An 18,773-nucleotide genomic window follows, 5' to 3' on the forward strand; every position below is an offset into this window, starting at 1 on the left:
ATATTCCAAGAGATTGTCAATGGGAATAAGGCGTGCACTAACATGTGACAATGTCAAAAGCACAATGTACTGATCGTATGTTGTCTCTTCCAGTTGGGTGCAGAACTTTGGAGACGAGGGGCTCGCCTTGCTGCTGAATCTGCTCAAAAGACTCCAGGAGGACAAAGACGATTACCCGTAAGACACTTAAACCACAGAACAGGCGATCTCACTCGACGTGTTTATAACGTCTTTATTTATCTGTCTTCTCTCTCGTCCACCAACTAGAATGATGGGAGTGAAATGTCAACACGAGATCATTCGGTGCCTAAAAGCCTTTATGAACAACAAGGTAAGAACATTGACTGTTTCTTCAGTTGCACCAAAATACCTAATCCTGTCTTTGGTCTATTGGACATAGTTGTTGCGTAATTCCTCCTCTAGAGGGCAGTGTTACACCAGTCTGACCAACAATGAACGCAGTCGCTTCATCTTTGAGACGGATTTGAGTTTTGAGTGTGGTGACGGGTCTAACCTTAGATAATTAGTATAATTATGTTAATATTTCACGTTCAATAACTCCACACTGGTGATTGAGTATCAATGATGTAGTTCCTGCAGAGACATTGTGATTCTGGTTCATTTCAACCATGAAAGCCTGGTCTTGCTGCAAAAAAATAAAATAAATCTTAAAGGAATTTTTCTCCATTCTGCTCTCTGTCGTCCTACTTCCTTCCTCTCCCCTTTAGTACGGTCTGACATCCATGCTGGAGTCGGATGAGGGCATTCCTCTGCTGGTCAAAGCCATCAACCCTCGGGTGCCTCATATGATGGTGGATGCTGTCAAGCTGCTTTCGGCCATCTCAATATTGGAACATCCTGAGAACCTGTAAGCATCGGTGAAATGTTCAGACCATGCTTTTTGAATATGTTGAACAGAAATAATGGCCCCGAACAACCAATTCTACACGGTTAAAGTCTGTAGCACAAGTCTGATACGCAGCGTTATGTGAAGTTACAGCATTCAACTAGCAACTTAGCATTGACATCAATAATTGAACAATTGCAAATCATATTTCTTTTCTCTCAGTCACCTGTATGTCAGGTTCCAATAAAAGCTGTCAAATGAGTTCTGCTTACATGTTGTTCATGGTACACTTTGTAGTTATGTATTATTTGATGTAACAAGGCGTAGCAGCGTTTTATATGATGTGCATAACTGTCTGTTTTTTGCAGTCATGAGCGTGTTTTGGAGGCCATTACTGAGGAGGCAGAGAGGCGGGACATTGAGAGGTTCCAGCTGCTCCTTGCTGGCATGCAAAATCACAACATTGCTCTTAAGGTGCACATGCACACACATACTTCAACAATTATACATCCCCGTGTGTGTTTTTGTTGACGAATGACACCAACCCAGTTGCATTTGATAGACGGCACAACTCTGACCTACTCAGCTGACAAATATAGTGTTTTGTATTATAGTTCTCATCGATCCACTTACTTGTGAAGTTGACTCTCTATTGTGTTTTTTTGCAGGGTGGCTGCATGCAGCTAATCAATGCCTTGATAAGCCGGGGAGAAGAGTTGGACTTCAGGATCCATATTCGCTCTGAACTGCTAAGATTGGGACTCAGAGACCTGCTGACGGTACAGAAAGCTCTCTTTATATATTCTCTCAAAGCGAGTCTCTAACAACACACATTTTGCAAATCCTTACTCGTCATGTTTCTCTTACTCTCGATGCCTCCGTGTGGCTGTAACACACTCGTATGCTGTGTATAATGCCTCCCGACTGTCCAAACTCAATGTTTGTCACACTCTCCCTGTTATTTCCCCCCCTATGCCTTTTCATCCCACCGCCGACGTCCCATCGCTCTCCCTGCAGGAGGTCCGGATGATAGAAAACGAAGAGCTGAGGGTGCAACTCACAGTGTTTGATGAGCAGGCTGAGGATGACTCCGAGGACCTCAAAGCACGTCTTGATGACATCCGCATTGAGATGGAATATCCTTCCACTGCTCAAAACTGTCCCGCTGTAGAAACTGTCAGGGTCCACTTTTTGACCTGAATCTATACACCTGGTTACATCACTTGTTTTGTGTTGCTTTGCTAGTTTCGATAAGCAAAAGGAACATCCGTCATACTGTTTTTATATAATGAAAGAATATGTATGATTCACACAGTTAGGATGCAGAATTATAAGCATGTATCCCCTTCATTATAAAAATGAGTCTACAAGGAGCAATATACACAAAAGCAGATTGCTCCTTTCTATCTAGTCATCAGGCTGACCACTTACTTTATTCCAAGACAGATTCAAAATGAATGTTTTCATACTTGATGAGCATAATCCTTCAGGCTCTAGGGACATTGTATCCCTGTGTGGACTTTTTTACATTCAAAATCCGTCTTTGCCAATTAGCATCTCACAGACACTTACTACTCATCTGCTGTGCAGTAAAGAACAGCAAAAGCCCCGATCACTGGTGGACTTTGTCATTGCTTTATTGCCACTCTGAGTCATCTGTTTTTGTTATACAGATGGGAGCCCGTCCAATTAGGTACACAACAACAACCGAACCTACTCCGTTAAGTGTTCATTTCTTTTGTTCTATGTGGACGTGATGGTTCATTCTACTACTCTTAGGTGTCATTTTCAGCACATGCATATCTGACCACTTTGTGGTGGGATAACTGGACCTCACAAGAGTACTTTAATGGCTTTATTCTATGCAAATATGGTCTATCCCAATAAAACAGATATGTATAATTTTGTCCTGATTTGACAAAGATACATATTCACAGGGAAAAAGGCAAAGGATGCTGTTTTATCTTTATCACACAACACATACTGTGTTTGGGTGTTTGATTTAGTGTGGCATTCAGGATGGACTGGATTATGATCAAATGTAGCCACCCTAACAGTGTTCTTTCAAAGAAATGGCTAAAAAATGAATTTCACCAACTGCTGTAATTCTCCCTGTTGTTTTTGACATGCAGTTATAACGTCCACCACCAGGTGTCTCCCACGGGTAGCGATGCAGTGTAAACAAAGTCTGCACTCGATGAACACTGAGCTCCGATGAGTTTTGAAAACATATTTCTGTGATCGAACTGATTGTGGTCGTTGTACAAGACATGTTGAAATGTCAACACATTGTCCCTTTACAACAAAGATTATTCGATGGTTTACAAGTTTGCTCTCTATTTCACTTTTATTTCACTGTAATTTTGAAACGCACAAAAGCAAACGTTGGTGTGAGACTGTTGAGAGTTGTCACTGATTGTTGAAGATGTTGTGCATCGGGTGTTTAGTATTTCTGTTGACTTCTCTGTGCGTTGAGCCTTAACTGCTTTTGCTTCACTGATGCGAGGGAAGTGTTTGACATCCTAGTCAACACGGTGAAGGACTCCAAGGGCGAAACCCACTTCCTGTCCCTGATGCAGCACCTGCTGCTAATCCGCAATGACTATCTGGCCAGGTAGCACATGAGCAAATACACACATACATGTCTCACACATTAGCTTATTACAGCTGATATGTGGTTGTTTTGGAAGACTACCTACCTACGGCTGTTCCATTATGCTCATGTCTTGTCCACCATTGTCATCTACGTGTAAGAAAAACTAGATTAAGGCTAATTGTTAAAATGATCTGAATGATTGGGCGCATTGTGAGAAGCTGCATTTAGCTGCTATATGTATGTGTGTATATATATATATATATATATATATATATATATATTAAAAACTGTTAAAGAAACACCCAAATAACAAGACAAAGTGAAACTTGAGATGTAGTTTCTTCCTTTCTTAGATTCCCACTCTTCATCCTCCTCTCCCTCCTCTCAGCCCTGTCCTCCATTTGCTGTTTGTTTTCTGGAGCACCGTTCAAAGGCTGAGAAATTAATACATGCAAAGAAGTCCAATTCCATTTTAATAGAAATGAACGCCATCACCTCTTATCACCAGAAATATGCTAATGTATCTCCCTGTGTCTTCCAAAGCCCTTGGGGGTTTAGCTAAGGAAACAGAGGAGGGAGGAAGAGCGAATAATTGAATGACAAGACCGGGGTTAGAATAATAACAAGTCCAGAGTTGCATGGTATAATGTATGCACACACGCATGTTCTCTTCTGCTTTGTCTTACTCAATGTCACAGAAAACGGGCAAAACACACAACATATGTCGGCATGCACACATTTTAGACTGTGATTAATGTTTAGCACAGTTTAAATAATGCATTGTGAGGAGGGAAAAGTTAGGTTGGCCCACACAAATGGTCCAAGCTTAGGTCCTTTTTTCTTCCACTCTCTCCCATCCATCCGATCTGTCTCTCTCCATCCAGGTGATCCAGTGGAACACAATAGAAGTGGTCTGTAACGGTCTCCATAGAGAGACAGCAGGTGTGGGAGGGAGGAGAGCTGTAGAGTGGCAGAAAATACAGCTGGATAATTACAGAGAAAGGAGGTGGAAGGCGGGACTATAATGAGGAAAAAATAGAGAGTTGAGGTAAATTGCTAGGTAGATGCAGAGAGAATGAGGAGGGACGTACGGGGGATATAAGAGTGAGCATTTGAGTGGGAATAAATGAAAGGGTACCTGCTGCTTTGCTATTTTTACATTCTTAGTCTTACTGTGTTTCAGTCTCAAGTGCAGATTGAGGCCTGAGGACTTTGTTCGAGTACACAAGTGCACTTATATGAGCGGTCATTCACATGCTGTGCATGTACAGGACTTAATAGATGTAGTTTAAAAGTGAAATGACTTCTGTATAGTATATTCTGTATATAGCCGTAGGTCTACCAGCCACCCTTTTCCTAATATACCGTCATGTCTGAGTTTAATTCAGGCTCGTGAAGAACGCCAGATCCAGCAAATGCAAATCTATTTGACTTTGACTCAGTTTTCTTGACGGACACTAGATGTCTCTCTCGCTCCACGGAAAAATCTGAGCTTCATGAGGAAAAAAAACCCCTTTAAGTATATTGAAGGAGTGGAATAAGTGTTAGACAAAGGCAGAGTGACTAAGAGAGACAGGGGAGGGAGGGTGGCAGAATAAATAAAGTATTGAGTTTGTGACTCTGGCAGCATCTAATGGGGTCAGGGAATAAGACACCTCCAAAATTGAGTGTCTGTGTGAAGCTGGCTTGATCAGACATGGGGCGCTGGACATACACCAACGCACTCAAGAACACAGTGGCACACAATCAATCTTAGTGACAAGAAGCTCAGACTGTCATGCTCACACGGTTCATGTCTGAACAAATGAACCGACTTGCTCATTGTCAGTCCCGTCCTCTGCTCACCCGATTTCTTATTAATGCAGACTAAACTGCTATTGTACAATACATACGTTTGCTATAATTGTCTTTGGGGACACAACATGCAAAGTTTATTGTAGAGGGTGACAATTTATCGTTTTTTTACCCTGCACCACATATTAACTCTCCTTCTCCATCGTTGCCCTCCTCCTCTTATCTTCCCGCTGTCTCTCACCACTTCTTATCCACCTATCTGTCACTCCGTCCTTCCTGCAGGCCTCAGTACTACAAGTTGATAGACGAGTGCGTTGCTCAGATCGTGCTTCACAGGAATGGAGCGGACCCCGACTTCAAGTGCCGGAACCTCAGTCTCAACATTGAAGGCTTGATAGGTGAGTCGTTCGACCAGAACAGACCAAGTCAACACAAAATGCACATAGACCCCAAAAAACAGCTGTCTTGCTGTTGATGTTATTTCAGAAATTGCCCGTAATACAATGTTTAATACAATTTGTAACTATGGTTCAATGTGTAGTGGCTCCAGAATACCACAAGGTAGCGCCACAGAGGGTGGGTGTGCGAGTGTGGGCTGAATTATGCCACAAGTTTCACAGTCGTAGGTCGAGGGTATAAAATGATCTTTATCAAGAGGACAAAAGCTTTATCTCAAACCAAGAAATCCCAGAGTCTGATTTCACAGTATAGTGTGATTTCTTTGTCGTCCTCCCAAGTTTGATCCCATGATGATAGGTTGGTTAGATGGTAACTCTCAGGCACTAGTGTTGTATGTATCAACATAATACAAGTGCCCAGGTACATCCCCTCTGAGGACAGATCTAAACAGAATTTTTCCAGTCTGTCTTAAAACAGTAGTCGGGCGCCCATATGATCATAAAAACTGTTTTGCTTGCTGTGAGCGTTCCTCTCTTTCATAGCGTCCATTTAAAGATCCGCTCCTAATGCGCTTCCAAACTCGCTCTGTGCCAGAATGTTTATCTCAAGCTAATGTGAGCCTTCAGCAGTTTGAGTTAATGAAATCAAGTACCTCCCAAAGTTGCTGTTTTTTCAGTACACAGTTCCCTCTTTGTGTCGCTACGCCTCCTCTGCAGCTCGGCAAAACAGAAGAAGGGAATTCTGAAAAGACTTTGACTTTGGGAGATGCTCAATTCATTTGATTAACTCCGACTGCTGAAGCCTCATGTTGGCTTCAGATTAACTTTGGAATACATTTTGCACAGAACGAGGACTGTCGGGGAATTGAGTGTCTTTTAATGGCCTGTATGGAAAGAGGAATGATTACAGCAAGCCCAAACTGTTTTGACTTGCATATGAGCACCTGAGTTTAAAGACTTTTCAGGAAAATGGTGAGCCTGTCATCTTGGTGCCCATGAGCAAGACGCAGCATCCCTACCAGCTTACCGCAAAGTATTATGATGGCCACTGATCCATGTCATTTCCTGTCGCTCTCTCTATTATACACACACACACACACATGAAATGCTGAATTTTGGTGAAAAGTGTTGCACACTAGTAAAGTGCACGTGCACTTGAAAGACTAAATGTTGACTAGGAACCACCTGCTAACTAAACCAGAGCATAATGGAGGTGCAGGCCATGTCTCAAGAGTTCAATACTCCTTTATGGCAGGTCTCCGTTGCTCACCGCAGGAGGCTCTAATTGCACTGCTTCTAAATGCGTCCTGACACACACACACAGACACACACACACACACACACACACACACACACACACACACACACACACAGGCTGGCTGGCCTCCTTTAAGGCTGCCAGAGTTATTATCGGTGGAAAGCAGCCCAATTCTGCCCTGCATGCATTATTTAGTGTTTTTCTTTGAACTCTGAAATTCAGCACAGTTTTCTGCTACATTCTGGCTCCCTTAGTGCTCTCTATTCGAAGTTTGTCCCATTTAGCCTAGCCACCATGACAGAAGTAACACCCCCACCCCCCTCCTCCATCACACATCCAATAACCGTGTAAACTCATACACAAATGCACACTCGGAAATTGTATGTGGGTTGGCATATCAATGTGAAGTTCTTTCATCTGGCAAAAATCTTCTCTTTCATAAAATAGATTTCTCATTTTGCGCTGCCTTTCCTTCTAGCTTATCTAGATATAAGATATAAGTCATCTTGCATAGTTTCAACTTCCACTCTTTTCTCTTCACAACATGTAATCTACTTTTCTATTTTCGCTTCTCTCCTATCTCTGCTATCTATCCGTTTGATGCCTCTCCTGGGCATCGTGATTAGCTGTCTTTGATCCAGTGACTTTGTGGCATTCATCGTCATGCTAATTAGTTCTTTTACTGCACATGCTCGGTAAGCCCCTGGGCACTGAACCACCTGTAGGCCCTGCAATTATTCTGTAAAAGTACCCTGTTGGTCAGCCGGTGTCCTCCTCACCTTGTCCTCTGCTGAGCAGAACCTCAGATAATGGATTACTTTCAGACTGTTTTACGGTCTTTCTTTCTTTTTTTGAATCTAACAATTTGATAGAAATTGGTGTGAGATGTGTTTCGCATAGAGGGAAATAAGTGTGCTCCCACTTCTCTCACACATCCCTACAGTGGGACAAAGGTGTATGTAGTGTAGGCTTAAACGGTAATGTGTAGAAGCAGCGAGCAACAGATGGCACCCTGTTGTAATGAGATGCCTCCACAATCTTCTCACGGATCTCCAGTTTGAGCAGTGTGATAAGGGAAGAAATAGGGATACGGATAGGATGCTTGCTCTGTTTGTGTGCATCTGTTTGTGAATGTATGTGGGTGCGCAGTATGTGCCAGACTGAAGGGTGCGATGTCTTCACGCCCAGACGTGTGCAGGTGCGCTGTCGGAAACCCTTATCTCACCCACCACCCTTTTTTTTTTTTTTGCCTTCTTCTCTTTTCCTTTCTTCTGTCCTCCGTGTGTCCACAGACAACATGGTGGACCAGACCAAGGTAGAAACCAGCGAGGCCAAGGCTGTCGAGCTGGAAAAGAAGGTGAAATACTCACATTGGAAATCCAAAATGCACACACACACACACACACACACACACACACAACAGCAGCATTGCCATACCCACAGACATATTTACATGTCATCCCAGAAGCCCACAAGCTATTACAATCATACATTGTAGAAATTAAATTCTATGCGAGCCGTGTTTGTCTGACATGGGATGACAAATGAGAAAAAAGGAGGGACAGAGGGTGACTAATAGAATGAGCATACACGTGTCTGACAGACTAATACTCTTACAGGCTAGCATAAAACACAAGCAACACACATATGGGGTAAATGCCTTGATTGCGGTGTGCTGCTGCCCTGATGTTTCTGTCCCAGTGACAGGATAATTGCAAAAAGGGAGTACAGACGAGCGTTCATTCAGGCACACACTCGCATGGGATCATATCCATTGAACACGTGTACATCCACACAAGCACGTATTAAATGAACACACTTGGATTCATTTCTGTTGACCACACACACACCATAGTGCTAGTTGTCTATGACGAGGTAATTGCAGTCAGTCTCTTTGGCAGGAATTAGGGATGAGGCTGTCAGGACGCTGACAGTGAGAGTAACAGATCTGCTGTCAGCTAATTAAAAAGCCGTGTGTGTGTCTGTGTGTTCATGCAGTCATCTGTTGGAACACTCTTATCCTGTTTGTCAAGTGTCCTAGAAGGGAACAATCCTCGAATGTATGAAAGTGAAAAAATTCAAGTTGGGGGTAAAATGTTTCTCTTTCTGTTTTTTCTGCATGTGAAGGCTTTAAAATGGAAGTGAGCTCATACAAGTGCACTGAAGCACCCTAACTCAGTAATTGACACTAATTTGCAGTGTAAATTATCCAATGAAACTGAAAGCGCTAGACTGCAGGAAATTGCTTCTACAGGTCTTTGAGTTACGGAAACTGCTGCAGTTTCAAGAGGGAGACTAAAAGCTTGTGCATACAGACACACTTTGTTCCCGTAGTTCATGCGAGTACCCTGGTGTTTAGCTTCAGGGTTGATATTTATGTGGAGTATTTCTTTTTTTGTTTGTTTGTGAAATGATTAAGCCTTCAAACACTGCTCGATCAACACTGAATCCATTCTTTGTTTCACACATCTTTTATACTTTGCAGTCGTGGTGCCGATGGGACCTTTTGTTAGTGCCTGAGTGAAATCTGAGAAAATGTTGTTCAAGATAATGCTTCTTAAATTCGACCACTACACAAAAGGTTGTAAAGCCACTAAAAAGTCTGCCTAGCCCACTAAGGGTACTGTAACCGAGTGTGTCTCCCTCTATGACCCTTCACATGTGTATTAGCTGGATGCCGAGTTGACGGCACGCCACGAGCTGCAGGTGGAGCTGAAGAAACTGGAGGGTGACTATGAGCAGAAGCTGCAGGACTTGAGCCACGAGAAGGAACAGCTGGCCACGTCTAAGCTGGAGCAAGACAAGGAGAACCAGGGACTACAACAACAGCTCACCTCTCTGCAACAGCAGGTACACACAAGCACACACATCCACCAACCTGTCCACGTGCGACTCGATGCCTTTTTAATTCATCTCACTCAAAATCTAAATAGAAGCTGTTTGCATTTTTTTTAAAGCTAAATGTGACAACGTCACTCAATAAGTTTATTTAAGTGAATTAACCTTAAAGGGATAGTTTGGATCTTTTGAAGCGTATGAGGTAATTATCAGTAGTGGTACAGTGCTACAGTAGATGGTGGTCGGCACGCCCTTAGTTTGGAGAAACACTGCAGGAGAATAGCAACGTACTGCTGTGGATGGGGCCAGCATCAACATGTATTTCAGCCACCTAAAAGAAGTGTGCCGACCACCATCTACTGTAGCAGGAAGGTAATACACACACTATGGATAAGTACCTCATCCCCCATCAAATAAAAATTGCGTTGAACCCAGTTTGACACTTCCAAAAATCTTCGTGGAAAGTTGAGCAGCTCAAACTGATTTCATACAGAACTCCCATCGTTGCTTGATGCCGATATAAAAGAACCAGAACATGAGGACAGAATCGATAAAGCTGGAGTCAGATAATTTAATCAGTCTGGTTTAATGTCCCAGAAACACATACGGAAAGAAAGAGAAAACTTCTGCTAAAGCTGCAAGAAGTAAAATATTTTTAGGCTTATAGATAAATACAATATTGCAGAAGTCCAAACACCAAAAAGTTGTCCAACAGCCATCCACACCAACACAAAAGCCCCATGGCCTTCAATGATTTAGCCAACTGCTTGAAAAACGGAAACAAAAAAAAACTAAAACGATATCGTGTGTGTGTGTGCGCTCATGCTCGTGTTTGTACACTCGTACAGTCGGGGGGCAAAGATGAGGATTGTTTAGCTGTCAGTGTCCTGCTGCCACACCAGCTGGACTTTGCCTCACAGTGACACCCGAACTCACAAACACACCAAGTGACCCAGAACAGTCTGCCTCTGTGCATGTGTGCTCATAACCACATGAAGATGTTCCTGTGTGTGTGTGTGTGTCTGTGTGTCTGTGTCTGTCTGCAAGACAACTAAACCGCTTCCAAAATGAGCTTCATCCAAAGTGGCTGATGCCAGCACAGTCATCATCCCACCACGCGAAAGCCCAAACACGCGCATATGCACACAGTTGCCCAACGCATCAGCGGCATCGCCATCCAGGCATCAGACAAGCTTCCATACTAAGATGGCTCACTTTCTCTGCGTTTGAGGCGCTGCCCATCCAAGATTTCTTCACATGTAGAGATCTCTCACTGTTCCTCCGTGTGATGCGGTGCCCAGCTCTTCATCTGCTGCCTCGCTAAGAAAGCTTGCCTCAGAGGCCCTTTATGTCTGTTACTGTCTTCTTTTCAAAGTCCGAGGAAACGACACAAACAATTTGTCACGCAGCATATGGACACTTCACATGCGCACCGTTTACACTTTACACACCTAAGAAGAACGCATACAGTAAGTCAACTTTTAAACGTTTTTAATCTCGTATAGTATACTCCCATTCAAAGCCCAGTCCTCTCTCATGGACCAGTATTAGCCGGCTGACTTAAATGACTTGGACAGTTTTCTCAAGAATTGGCTCCTCGGTGATGTAAATACTGAGATTAGTATTTCAGTGTTGAATAAAGAAATAGATTTCACCCTCGCATCTAATTTAGAAGTTTGTCCTCTTTAAAAGTTTTTCTTATAAATTCCTCTGTGGACTTAATTTCTCCCCCCCCCCCCTGTTATGTTTTTCTCTCTGGGCCTTGTCCTCCATTCTCTCCCCATCTCTCCCAAAACTCCCTCCTGCCCAGGCTTTAATCCACTTCTATGTTGCTCTTTCCCCTCCTTTTGTTCTGCTTTTTTATTCCCTCGAATCTAATCTCTCAGTTGGCATGGCTATTCATTGAAAATGGTGGAAATTGCCAAAGCTCTACAAAATTAATGTCAATTCAAGGAACAAAAGCCAAACAATACACAGTCAAGTCCTGCTAATATGATGAAGTTACTGTATGCGGTGTGAAGATTTACAGCTGTAGGTATTTTAGGAGTATTTGAATCAATATTTATGATAACGTGCTGTATTCTTACTTCCTTGCAGACTGAAAAGCTGTCTAAAGATCTGGAAGAGGCCAAGACCAAAGTCGTCACAGTTACTGTTCCTGTGGCACCACCTGCCCCTCCTCTCCCCGGCCAACATGCAGGTATACCCCCTCCACCTCCTCTCCCACCTATGCCAGGCATGCCTGCTCCACCTCGCCCTCCTCCTCTACCGGGTCAAGCCAGTATTCCTCCTCCTCCTCCTCTACCGGGTCAAGCCGGTATTCCTCCCCCACCTCCTCTACCAGGCATGCCAGGACCTCCACCACCCCCGCCCCTCCCTGGCATGGCAGGACCGCCACCCCCCTCCACCCTTACCTGGGATGGGACCTCCACCACCACCACCTGGGTTTCCCGGTATCCCTCCCCCACCTCCGGGCCCAGGCATGCCTCCACCTCCACCATTTGGCATGGGAGGCTGGGGGGCCCCTGCACCACCCCAACTGCCTTACGGGCTCCAGCCTAAGAAGGACTACAAGCCTGAAGTCCAGCTGAAGAGAGCCAACTGGAGCAAGGTCGGTCCTGAGATAGATGGTTCGATATACAATCACTTTTAAATCACTTATCTGGCGACGTAAAGAGATTGTGGGAAAACTAAATGTGCAATTTGCGTTGCTCCTTCACATTTATTTTCTCCATTCTTTGCCTCAACACGCCAGCTTTGATGAGGCACCTGTCCGCTAATATATCCTGCTGTATTCCAGCTCCTCATAAAACAGGGAGGGGTTTTATTCTAAATAATTCTAATGTGATTTATAGTTTGTGTGTATTTTACTGCGCTAAGTTTAACAGTACGGTCTGAAATAGCTGAGGGTGTTCTTTATTGTGTGCAACAGTGTGAGAGCATCGGAGCTCTAATAGTGAGATTCTGACCCAAAGTGACTCGCATGCAGACGTGTGTCTCATGACTATGTGCTTCATGTTCTTCTCCCCCCTCTCATCTGTGATGGTTAAAACATCAAAACGGCCCTCTGTCTTTCTTTAGCCTAAAGCTACTGTTTAATGGCTTCAGCAGACTTCATCTGCATTTAGCTTCTCTCTCTCTCTCTCTCGCTCTCTTTCTCTCTCGGGCTGGGGAGAGTGTTTGACGAGGATGTCACAGAAATTGCTTTTTAATAAGCCTTCTTCTTTTAACTGCGCCACTGAAAGATAATTAAATTGCTGCTAGAAAGGACAGTATTCTTTTGTAATTTAAATTAACTTTTTTTTTCTGGCTTGGTCTCATCCTTTTTTTTTTTGGCGTACTCTCTTGCTTTTCATTTCTTGCTCCTTCAGCTCATCCCCATATCACATTTCCTCTCCCGACTCTGTGTCTTTTCCGTCCTTCGCCCCCCATCCCTGAGGCTTTGTCCATAATGAAAGAACTGATATCTGTAAATTTACTACCACTGCTTTCTCTCTCGCTCTCTGTGTTTCACTTTCTCTCTTTCTCTTTCTCTTTAATGAGAGCACTCAGAAAGTGAAGGAAAGAAATCATACAAAGTTAATTTTGACTTGTGACCAGAAGAGAGAAATAGAGAGACGAGCAACAGCAAGACAAAGGGAGGGATACAGAGAGGGAGGGAGGGTGAAGAAAGAGGCCGCCTCTGTGTTTCTTTGCATTTCTGGGTGTGAAGCTCTGGATGCTTTGTAGTAGAGACAGTGTGTGAAGATTAGAGGAAATAACTACCCGTTTCCTTCTCTTTCTTTCCTCTTTGTGCCTTCCATCTTTCCTTCACCCTTCTCGACCCCCCCCCCACCCACACCCCACACCCCACCCCCACCCCTCTCTATCATACTCCTGCCTCTTCCTTTTACAGCCCGGCTGTTTCGTTTATTCTGCCGACTTCTTTATCTGCTCATTTCATCCTTTGCCAGGTGCACGGATGACCGTTTTGGGGAAAATTGAGTCAATTTGATGATATGGTTATCTAACAGATACAATACATCTCTCTCTGCTTCATTTAATCTCCCCGTCTCCCTCTTTCTCTCTCTCTCTCTCTCTCCGTACATTCTGCCGTTTCTCTCCCTTAGATCGGACCTGAGGAGCTCTCTGAGAATAGTTTCTGGACCTCGGTGAAAGAGGATCAGTTTGAAAGCAATGAGCTCTTTGCCAAACTCACCTTGGCCTTCTCCTCACAGACAAAGAGTGAGTGTGTGGCTTGTATGTTCCTTGTATGTTACTACCGCTGTCATCATGTTGTGTTTCACAGTAATCAGCGATGTCTTTTTCTGTGTCTCGCCTCTCCCACATCCCTCCCCTTCCATCCAATCCTCCTGCTTCCATCAGCCACTAAAGGTAAGGATATCACGCACCCACTTCCATTTAGTTTGTTTTTGTCACACATCCTCTCAACCTTTCCCTTCCCTCTACTTGGAGGACACGCTGCACATTTACATTATTCAGTAACACTGTGTCAAAACAGCTTCTCACACCAGTTCATGAATAAACCACCCACACCTGTGTTTGTGTATGCGTTCAATCTTCTCGACGCGCTCCGAGACTTGTTGCGCAGAGACACAGCGGCCGGGCGAGAGGAGTTGGGACTCGGGGACGGAGGGAGAGATGGACAAAGAGAGGAGGGCAGAGGGAGGGATAAGGAGAAGGTCACTGATGTCCTTTGACTAGCCACCTGCTGTCCTGGCACAAAGCGCTGACACACGGGCGTACGCTCGCACACGCACACCTGTCCACTCCTATCACCTTGTCCCGGTGTCACTGAGCCTTCTGCTCTAACTCCTCCATATTCATATCGTAACCAGGACACCAGGAAATCACAGACGGACACTGTGTGTGTGTGTGTGTGTGTGTGTGTGTGTGTGTGTGTGTATAATTCTATCTGACCTTCAGATTGAGTCTCGGTACACATATATACACACACCGACTCTTGCTCTTGTCATATACATAAACAGAAGCGCACATGCACACATGGCTGATGCTAGCCGTTGATGTCAGTTAAATGTCAGCGTCGGCAGCTGTCCCGTCTACATTCACCTGTATGGCGAGTCCTAACGTCCGCCTGTCACTCCTGGATTTGACCCCTTCACCCCCTTGGCTCGTGCACCCACGCCTCCACTTTTTATTGGCCAAGACAGCCGCTCGTTCCGGTTGATGTCTAATAACCTTTTCTGAGAGCGGACTATAAAGACACCGTGGCCTTTTCATAGCCCCACACCTGTCTGTGTGGATGTACTGTGTGTGTGTGTGTGTGTGTGTGAGAGAGAGAGAGAGAGTGTGACCTGGTCCAGTGTTTATTACTCTGTAAGTGTTGTTGATTTCCTCCGTGTTTCTTGAATCTGTTGAGGTTTGGTTTAACACATTCTTCAAAACAGAATTGGGTTTTCATTAAGCTGTTGTGTAAGCATCTTATTTTTTTTTTCTCAGTGTGCATGTGATGTTTAATCCTCACTGTGTAGAGTACATCTGTGTGGCTGTGCATGCATACATGCCCAATAAGCAACCAGCTCCGCTTATACAGACTGACCCTTCACCTCTTGTCCGTCCTTCTCTTGCTTAAACACCGCTCGAGGCGTAATACATTCCTCCTGACCTCCCCATCCTTCTCCTAATCCCTCATTTCTGGAAGCCCAGCTTCACTCTTCTTCATCTTCCCTTTTTCCTCCTCCTCCTCTCGCACCTCCCATTCCTCGTTACCCAGCAGACAGGCAGACAGCACATCGAGCCACCGCTGACCCTTCCTGACCTTTCTTCCTCCTCTTGATCAGCTGCCCACAAGTGCTGCTGGGGTAGCACACACACACACACACAGAAAGAGACGTGTGGGTGTGGGAGGAGGGTAGTGTGCTCAGGGCAGGGTCAGGGGTGTTGACCTCTAAGGCTCGGTGGAAGAGCACAGAGCTGATGGTGGCAGACATGCCCTCTGGCTGCACATGGCTCTCATGAACACAATTCCACACTTTGACGCACACACACACACAGACAGTCTACATATATTTAGTAGCTTGCTGTTTATCTACGTAGTTGTTTTTATTTCCAGTGTGTATTTCTCTAGCTATGTATCTGTTGAAAACAGGTTCAAGTTCAGTAGTTAAGCTCAGGCCAGTTGTCCTTGATGCTCCCGTCTCCTTTCAGCTGCTGAGCATGTCCGACTTTAACCTCACAAATCCCGGAGCAAACTACAGAGAGGATCATTAAAACCTTCATTATTTGTATCTTCAGATGGATTTTGCCCCAACAAGAGCAGATTGTGAGATAAGCCACTAAAGCTGTTATCGGACATGTAACATCAGTTTCCTTCTGTATCTGTATGCATGTCTAAATAATCTATAAGCATCTACAGCAAATATATCAGAGAGAATTTTCTAAATCTTTCCTTAATTCTGTGGGTCTTGTTTGTTTTTTAATGTAGTAACTTCACAGAATAACGGGTGAACAGAGTCCAAGCACAGATGGTTTTTATGCCGATACCCATTGTTTTGGAAAGTAGGATAGTGACGAGGCTAGAATCCATATTCTTCTAATATGTGTAGATATCCTTAACTGTCCTTTTCTCACTTTTTCAGACTGGGTTCTATAGCAGGTGCCTTTTGAAGTCGGCACCTCAGATAGCCCAATTAGCAAAAGAATGAGGGAGTGAGAGAGCGAGAGGAGGTGGAGGAAAAAAAAAAAAATGAAGAGTGAGCCAAGGGAAAGGCTGGGCTAGGGGGAACGTTGGTGATTAATTTGATTCGGGAGAGAAAAGAAGAGAAAAGAGCCAGGAGCATATATGATTATTAATCCTCATAATGTGAGGATCATTTTCATATCCCAATTCTCCAGCCTTTACACCCGAACCCTCTTCTGTGTCTCAGCCTCTACTGCTGTGTTTCTGTAGTCTGTTGTTGTACGACAACCTCATTTCTCCTTTCCACTGGAGATCCCCCCCCCCCCACACACACACACACACACCCACCCAAAGGAGTTGCTTTGGGATGTCATCAATTGTATATCGCTGCATAACACACCTACACATGCAACAGCACCTTCCTGCATCGCTTTCTATGAAACTCCGATTTATTTACAGATGAATGCGTGTTTTGTCAGTGCAAGAGGTGCCTGTGTGCTGGTGAGAGCGTGGGTGGGTGAGCTCCACCGCATTTACAAACCAATTATAATAAGCCTTTTGATCTGCCTGTGTTCTGAAGAAATCAATTTCCTTCTCTGTAGGTGTGTGTGTGTGTGTGTGTGTGTATATTTGTGTTGCTGAGTTCCCTCTTAGGTCTGCTCTATTCACTTTTCATCTTAATGAGCCACCAATCAGCAAGAGTGTGTGTGTGTGTGTGTGTGTGTGTTTGGCCATGCTTGCCTGCGGGCCTCTCTCAGGTTGTAGTCAGTTAAAGGGATGAGATGAGATATGTCATGTATTAGCAATGAAAGACCAAGAGGCGTGGAGCAATAAGGTGCAGTGTTGTTGATGAGGTCATTACGTCTTCTGCTAAACAAAGTTCACAACACTCGGTGACTTGTTTTTGTTACAGCGCACTCGCTCAAGGTTATTGTCAGCCGAAGGAAAATGTCCGTGCTAATGAAATAACTCCTGGCACTGTTTTGATTTTTATATTACAGCAAACTGATTGCAAGGCTGTTACAAAACATGTCGGCTGTGTGATATATTGATTTACCCTTCAGTCATCTATGAGGCATAGTTCATAGACAATACATCGCGGTCTAGTGTCTCTTCTGGTTCTGTAGCTGATGGCCGTGCAGTCGCTGCTCCACACTTGACAGGCCTGATAAATTACTTGCAAGTTTTCGATGAAAATGACCACAGGTGAGAAATGGGGAGATGTTCCTTTTTACTTCAATGGGCTCCTTTCTTCCCTCCCTCCATCTCCTCCTCCCCCCCCCATCCCAGTTTCATAATCCCCACACAGCCCACTTCCAGAAGATGTTTGTTTTCCACTGTTGGATCCCCTCTGGGTCACAGCCAAGAAGCATTTGTGAGTTGCATTCGAGTTTGTTGTGTACATTTGTGTGCGCATAATTAGGGAGAGTTTCAGATAAGAGTTTATGGGGATGTGTAGACTCGGAGCTGCTGTCTCCTGAGACTGTTTAAAATATGCACTAATAAAGCACTTAGATGACTAAATGAGGAATGGGCACACTTTATTAAGCCATGACAGTGTTTGTGCGATTGTGCTAAATTAGTATTGGCTTTGAAAAGCTTGTGTGTAATGTGTTTTAAGTTGTGTGTGTGTGTGTGTGTGTGTGTGTGTGTGTGTGTGTGTGTGTGTGTGTGTGTGTGTGTGTGTGTGTGTGTGTGTGTGCGTGTGTGTGTGTGTGTGTGTGTGTGTGTGTGTGTACTCGTGTAGCGCACAGCAGCAGGCCCTGTTAATAAATCATGCAGTATTCAGGCTGGGGCTGTAGAAAGAGAAGCAGGTTAATGCAAAGGTCACTAATGCTGTAGAAAATACCAAAGTATTCTTTCCTTCTATTCATTCCATTTCTGGATGCAGCCGTTTCTACTCTTACCTATTTTCACCCCCTCCCCAACACACACACACACACACACACACACAAACACACACACCTTTTTGCCAACAACAAATGGCCAGACGATTGGATGACTATGCTCAGTGGTGTCTGTGAGGGACTTAGATCAAAACGGCACCTACAGCCCATATATATAGACTAGCTTTTCAATATGCAGGTAGAACCTGTACATGGAAGATTTGATGTTTTCGGGTTGCGTTTATGTTTACCGGTGCTTAAGTTTAAAATCCCAACTATACCTCTTAAGCCCTTAACAGTAGCGTTGCATTAGGCTGGCTCCGCTCTGCTCTCTAAGCCACGGTGTGTATTCTCAGTGCGGCAATAGCAAGCGCTCCCTCATTCACCGTCTCTTTATGGTTGAGGAACAGCCGCGAAACGCCGCTCATTCATCAGGCCTTATCAGGTTCAAACACATCTGTGTGTGCTCAAATTGGCTCTCATTGCCAAAAGCAACAGCTCTCTCACATGCACAAG

General features: G+C 44.3%; 1 protein-coding gene across 1 annotated transcript in view; it reads left to right on the forward strand.

Annotated features, from left to right (window-relative positions):
* The window catches only part of diaph1 (diaphanous related formin 1), a 36,529-nt gene extending 19,829 nt beyond the window's left edge, over positions 1 to 16,700 (forward strand). The window contains 14 exon segments of the mRNA XM_076103972.1: positions 94 to 177; positions 268 to 331; positions 729 to 868; positions 1,216 to 1,321; positions 1,516 to 1,626; positions 1,865 to 1,983; positions 3,345 to 3,461; positions 5,520 to 5,635; positions 8,186 to 8,250; positions 9,564 to 9,743; positions 11,829 to 12,128; positions 12,130 to 12,342; positions 13,841 to 13,955; positions 16,025 to 16,700. Of these exon segments, the coding sequence (XP_075960087.1) occupies positions 94 to 177; positions 268 to 331; positions 729 to 868; positions 1,216 to 1,321; positions 1,516 to 1,626; positions 1,865 to 1,983; positions 3,345 to 3,461; positions 5,520 to 5,635; positions 8,186 to 8,250; positions 9,564 to 9,743; positions 11,829 to 12,128; positions 12,130 to 12,342; positions 13,841 to 13,955; positions 16,025 to 16,086 (1,792 nt within the window). The 3' untranslated portion in view covers positions 16,087 to 16,700.
* The last annotated feature ends 2,073 nt before the right edge of the window (positions 16,701 to 18,773 follow it).

This window comes from Anarhichas minor, unplaced genomic scaffold (genome assembly GCF_050575085.1).
Source record: "Anarhichas minor isolate MPS153535 unplaced genomic scaffold, ASM5057508v1 ptg000028l, whole genome shotgun sequence".
NCBI classification, from domain to species: domain Eukaryota; kingdom Metazoa; phylum Chordata; class Actinopteri; order Perciformes; family Anarhichadidae; genus Anarhichas; species Anarhichas minor.